Genomic DNA, 6,510 nt, shown 5'->3' with positions numbered 1-6,510 from the left:
TTGAAAGCTCTCAATTTATTTATAAAAGCTAAAAAAAAAAAAAATGCAGTAGATTCTTCTACTTTTTGATGAAGCATTATGACTCATACTGTGTACAATATACAAGAGCTGAAGCAGCATCTAGAAAAGTATGTAGTGGGATGTGAGCTCCAAACATGTAAAGGAAGAATTCTCTTTAGCCAAGTTTAATAGCAGGGTGTGCATATATACCTTAGATGCAGATGAACAACCATATAGTTTGCTGTTGGAAATAGAAGGAATCTGGGTAAACTGCAAAATGAATTGTACATAAATCCCCAAACATGCATATAATTTTCAGAAACCAAATCAGATGTGGAGTCTGTTTTTCATTTTGATGAATGGGGCAATTTGAGGAGCTAAAGCTTGTCTCCTTAGCTAAAATATATCCTCTATTAAAACCCAGTCCTTGTTTTGAAGTGAACAGGAGCTGGTTCAGCCCTTAGGTTTTACATGTTATCTGTGATCTGCTGATTTACAATTAATTGCTTTTAGTATTATTTTACAGGCAACAGGATGCATTTTTAATTTTTGGTAAAATTCCTCTGTGGAATTTTATGTTTTTATTTGTTTATATGAAGATGATGAGGGTTTCCACTAACATAAGCCTTAAATCATAGTTTAGATGGATTGCATAAACACTTATAAAAATATACCATGGTCATCAGCCAGTACCCGGTGTAGAGGGAAACACTTGGAGTTTGTTTTTAACCATATTTAAATTCAGGACTAAAATAAGTTGGGCTAAAAAATCCCACTACAGGCTAATTTTGTTACTATTTTGTTTTACTAGGCAATGTATTACAGTTGGACAGTAAGCAAAAGATATCCTTGTGCATCATGAGTTTTAACTGTGTTGTTTCTAACTCCTTAAAGAGTTGTATTGATAATATGGCAATGCTGACATGTTCCTAACAATGAGCCAGTGCTCACTTACATGGATTATTTTGATACAAGGGTAAGGAAAACCAATAACTTTGCAGACAAAAAATGGAGCTGTGGAGGTTTTGCCCTTCACACACCCAGAGCAATGGCTTGGTCTTTGAACTTCTTATACTATGGATTTTGAGGAATTTTCAGGAGGCCAAGGACCTTTCTTGCAAAGACTGTGTAGCTATATACTGTCTCCTGTCCCTCAGGCCCTTTGTAATCCATGCCAATACAAAAATATTGCTGCCACAAACAGCCATGTCAGTTAACTGCTCCAAGCATTTCTACTCAAAGGTACTCCACTTCAAGGAAGAACCTGCACAACTTAGCAGTGATTAAGTCAGAAGTAATTTTAAGGTGGATTTGGGCTAAGGGGGATAGTCTCACCACTTTAGAACACTCATCCCAATGTGATATGGTGGAGACCCTGCGATGATATGGGGATGAAGAGGGGGTTACAGAGGAGCCAGCGGTTTCTTTTCTGAGTTCAGGGGTCTTGGGCTCACCTCTTCTTATATAAGTAATGCAAAGGACAGCATTTCAGATTATAGCATAATTCTTTAGCAGTTTACAGTTTATTTTCCACATATATATATGTGTGTTCGTCTTCTTACTGTCATTTTATTTTTAACATAACATAGAATGCCAGAAAATGAGTCAAACTCTCTGTCAAGAAAAGTTGGCAAGTTTGGATCCATAGGCAATAAACATCGTTACAGGTAAATCTTAGATCTATATTGCTTAAAAATCCTTACATTCAAATCATCCCCCTACTGCCCTGCTGCTTCCCCTCCTTTCTGTCCACCACCAAAAAATGCTGTGAACTGTAGCATTCCAATTCTCAAATTGAGCACAGTGTGAGACTTGGGGCTTAATTTTCCCTTCTGATGATCCATGCTCAAAGTAGGACTTGGGGAAAGGTAGTTGGACAGCTCCAAGATGCTCTCTGTTGCTAAAGCATTTACCCATTGGACTGGCTCATTGCTGACTGTAAAAATAAGTTTTAAATATTCCAGATAAAGCATCTACCTGATCAGTAGAAGACAAAAGCAGTCTACAGCTGTGCTACCTTGATCCACAAAGGTTTTCTCAAGACTTGGGCAGATGTTTTAATAACTTAGACTTTAAGAGAATAACTTGCTTTTTTAAGTCAATTAATTAACATTTGAAATACGCTGGTTATATCATGTTAATCATATATATTGTTAATTTCTAGTTAAAGTACAGTAACTGATGCATCATTAAATGCATATGGTCAGTCTTATTATCAGCAGATTAACATGCCTCCTGCACCAATTGTTTGCTTACATGGTAGATCTAATTTTTCCCTCTTTTTATTTGAATATTTTTGTAGTTTCAGTAGTACCTAAAATAAATAATACTGCACTTCTGTATGCTTTGTTAATTCAAGAGAGAAGCTGTAAATCCATGCCTAGAGGGGGTGGTGCGGTGACAGTCTTTGCTGTTATTCTTTGTGTATAGGTGTTTGCTTAGTGACTTTCAGGTTTCAGGAGAACAAACACTCTTAATTAAAAGGTCAGTTGTTTAGACTGATTAGAACCGTTCAAGGGAAATTTAGGTTAGGTATTAGAAAAAAACTTTCTCACTAGGAGGGTTGTAAAACACTGGAAGAAGTTACCCAAAGAGGTGGTGGAATCTGCATCCTTGGAGGATTTTAAGATCCAGCTAGGCAAAACCTTGACTGGGATGATGTAGTTTGGGATGGTCCCATTTTGAGTAGGGGATTGAATTAGATAACCTCCTGAGATCCCTTCCAACCCTAATTGTCTATGATTCTATGAATTTAAGCCCTGAACCACAAGATTGTTATTAAGGCTGCTGTTACAGGTTTTCAAGACTAATATGCATAAAATGTATTTACTTACACTTTTAGAACTTTTACAGTTCTGAATAAAAATCAAGCCTTATGACTTTTTGGTGGTGTTTTGCCTTGCCCTGAGTTTGTTGTGCATTTTTCATTCGCATTAGAATTCTGTGTTAGCATTAGTTTAACTATTGATTGGCTCAAACTGAACAATATTAAGTATACCTTTTAATATGACAAGTTGTTACAAATTAATTTCAGAAATAGAATTAAAATAATCAGATTACTTAAGAAAGTTGCCTGCTACAAGGCTATTGTGAGGTCATAAAAAGTCTGTGCTGTTTTGGCTACTGTCTTGATTCTCAATAAAGCAGCATTTTGTGTGGATTCTGGAACTGGTTCTTTATACTCAGTTGGAAAAATACCAAATACAAAAGAGATTGGCATGATCTGGTGGCATCTGTGCCAAGTTCTGGTTAAAAAAAATCGCAATGAATAACACTGCAGTTAATACTTTGCAACTTGTCCTGTAAACAGGAATATTGAAACTTGATTCAAGGTCACATGGGAGAGAGGTTGATGACTAAGTCATTGTGCTACCCAACATAATTTATCAAGCTAAGCTTTTTCAATTGTTTTCACACAATTTTTCTGTTTATTCATCATACTGATTTTGTTGCCTTTTTAAGTGGCAGGACAGCTTTGCAAATGAGCAGAGACCATTCTATCCAGCTTCCTCGGCCTGATCAACGTGTTGAAAGAAGTCGCAGTAAGACTTATCCAAAAAGAGTAGCACAATCTCAACGCACTGGTAAGTCCTATTGTACACCCTTCTTTTTAATGTCTAAACAGAAGTCTTTTCTTGGCTAGTGCTGATTCATGCTGTTTTCAGGAAGTCAAACTAAATTTCCTGCAGTTTCTTAAAGTGTCTATCAAGCTGTGTTTTCTACTGTATTTTTGTTTTAGACTGGCAAGAACATAAGAAGTACATACTGGGTCAGATTTCAGGTCTATCTAGTCCAGTATCTTGTATCTCATGGTGGTAGAGAGGGAATGTTCAGGGAACAGTATATATTCATGGCCTGTCCAGCTTGATTTGTCCCCTTCCCTCTCGCTTTACAACTTCCAGCATTGAGGCCCAGGAAGTTGTACTTTGTACCCCTAACTATCATGTTTATTAAGCAATGATAGGCATTCTCTATGAATTTGTCTAATCCCCTTTTGAATCTGGTTCTCAGTCTTTACAAAACCTTATGGCAGTGAGTTCCCCAAATTACTTAGACATTCTGTGAGAGTGAATTTTCTTTTGCTTATTTTAAACCTGCTTCCTAATAATTTCATTGTCTGTCCGTATTTTTAATATTGTGAAATATATTAAATAGTTAATCCTTATTTACTTTCTCAATGCCAGTCACAATTTTGTAGACCTCTATAGTAGGACCCCCAGAGGACCCTCTATAGTAGGACCCTCTGTAGAGGACCCTCAGTCCTCTTTTCTGTAAGCTGAAAAGTCAGCAGATTGAGACTATATACAGGCATTATATGTACATCAGGAAAATTGCCACTCTCTCAGTAGAAGCTACAAGTGTACAAGTGTTCATTCAGTTTCTCTTGGGTGAAAAGTGTGCCTGCCAGGAGAGAGATCTGCCAGGTGTCAACCTGGAATATCTCCCTTGAGAGAAACTGTGTTGCAAAAATGAACATTTGTTCATTTTCCTTGGTCTGGTCTAGAAGGGGAGAAGAGAAGTGCAGCAATGCCTCATGCTTCTTCTCCAGACAGGAGGTTACCCAGTTTGAGGAATGGGCTGGGAGCTTTGCCCGACTGCTTCACTCTTCTCCCAGACTGGTCTGTGGCAGGGGAGTGGAGCAGTGGGGAAAAATCTGGGTGTCCCAGGTCAGGGAAAGCACAGGGAGCCTTTCCCTGCTGTTTCTCTCCCTCCCCTGAAATGGGAGGAGTGGAACAGCCAGTGCTCCCCATCTGTTCCTCAGACTGGGATCACCCCAATCTCAGGAAGGTGTTAGGAGCAGGGGAGACAGGGAGTTGCAGGCTGAACACCTATACTGTTCCCTGTCCTTGAAACATTTCTAGCTGTGGAGCTTTCTCAGCAATTTCTACTGCTAGAAATGAATGCATGTTTATGGCCTTAGTCCCTCTTTGTATGGAAGCCTCTCCAAACTTCTGATCATTCTTGTCCATCTCAGCACCTATTCTGGTTCTGCTATATCCTTTTGGAGGCCAGGGCACCAGAAATGCATGCAGTATTCAAAGTGTGGGTATATCATGGATTTATACCATAATGTTTTCTTTTTAATTCCCTTCTTAATTCCTAATATTCTACTTGCCTTTTTGCCTGCTGCAGAGTAGTGGGCTGACATTTTCAGAGAACAATCCAGTTATTCTAAAATCTTTCTTGAGTACTGTATTAACAGTTAATGTACAGACCATCATCATGTATATGCATCTTGGATTATCTTTCCAATATTCATAGATTTCATAGACATTAGGGCTGGAAGGTACCTTGAGAGATCATCAAATCCAGCCCCCTGCCCCAGGGGCAGGAAGTCAGCTAGGGTCAAAGGATCCCAGCAAGATAAGTGTCCAAACATTTCTTGAATGAGTCCAGAGTAGGTGCCTGCACCACTTCTGGAGGGAGTCTATTCCAGGCCTTGGGGGCTCGGACAGTAAAGAAATTTTTTCCTTATGTCCAGCCTAAAATGATCATTGAGGAATTTATGACACTTGGTCCTTGTTATCCCTTGGGGCCTCTGGTGAACAGATGTTCCCCCAGATCCTGATACACACCCCTTATGTACTTAGAGGCTGCTACCAGGTCACCCCTGAGCCTCTGCTTTTCTAAGCTGAAGAGTCCCATGGCTCTCAGCCTCTCATCATAAGGCCTATTCTCTTGCCCTCTGATCACGTGTGTGGCTTTCCTCTGGACTCTCTCAAGCTTTTTGACATTCTTCTTGAATTGTGGAGCCCAGAATTGGGTGCAGTGCTCCAGCTGTGGCCTCACCAAGGCTGAGTACAGCGGGAGGATGACACCTTGATATTTACTTGAGAAGCATCTATGGATGCAAGCCAGAGTTTGGTTTGTTTTACCAGCTGCAACATCACATTGGTGGCTCATGTTCATTTTGTGGTCAATCATGACCCCCAAGTCTCTTTCAGCCATGGTGCCAGCAAGTGTAGCACTGCCGAGCCTATAAGCGTGCTGTGGATTTTTTCCCCACCCCCCGGGGTGGAGTACGTTGAATTTTTTGGTATTGAACATCATCAGGTTTATATCCGCCTACTTACTAAGCTTATCCACGTCTGCCTGTGTCACTAGCTTGTCCTCAGGTGTAGACGCTACGCCCCAAAGTTCAGCGTCATCAATGAACTTGGCAAATCTGCTTCTGACACCAATGTCCACATTGCTGATAAAGATGTTAAAGAGAACCAGTACAAGGACAGAGCCTTGGGGGACACCACTGGTCACGGAGCATCATAGTGATTCTCTTTGATTGACTACTACTTTCTGGGTCTGACCTTGGAGCCAATTTCTCAGCCATCAGACTGTGGTGTAGCCGAGGCCACAGTTGCCTAATTTTTCCATGAGGAGATCATGGGACACCAGATTGAAGGCTTTTTTAAAGTCCAGATATATGATGCCAATCTCTTCTCCCTTGTCCAGGTGATATGTCACCTGATCATAGAAGGAGATGAGATGGGTTACGCTAGTCCTACCCACGAC

General features: G+C 40.1%; 1 protein-coding gene across 2 annotated transcripts in view; it reads left to right on the top strand.

The window, feature by feature from the left end:
- EPB41L4A (erythrocyte membrane protein band 4.1 like 4A) overlaps nucleotides 1–6,510 on the top strand; it is a 285,877-nt gene that overhangs the window by 205,490 nt on the left and 73,877 nt on the right. For both annotated transcript variants that reach the window (XM_019517262.1, XM_019517261.1), the window contains exons 11-12: nucleotides 1,590–1,667; nucleotides 3,463–3,584. In XM_019517262.1, the coding sequence (XP_019372807.1) occupies nucleotides 1,590–1,667; nucleotides 3,463–3,584 (200 nt within the window). The remainder of the gene's footprint in view (nucleotides 1–1,589; nucleotides 1,668–3,462; nucleotides 3,585–6,510) is intronic.

This window comes from Gavialis gangeticus, unplaced genomic scaffold (genome assembly GCF_001723915.1).
Source record: "Gavialis gangeticus isolate Ggan-Ray unplaced genomic scaffold, GavGan_comp1, whole genome shotgun sequence".
Taxonomy (NCBI): Eukaryota; Metazoa; Chordata; order Crocodylia; family Gavialidae; genus Gavialis; species Gavialis gangeticus.
Note: the sequence above shows the minus strand (reverse complement) of the source record. Positions and strands in the feature narration are given on the sequence as shown.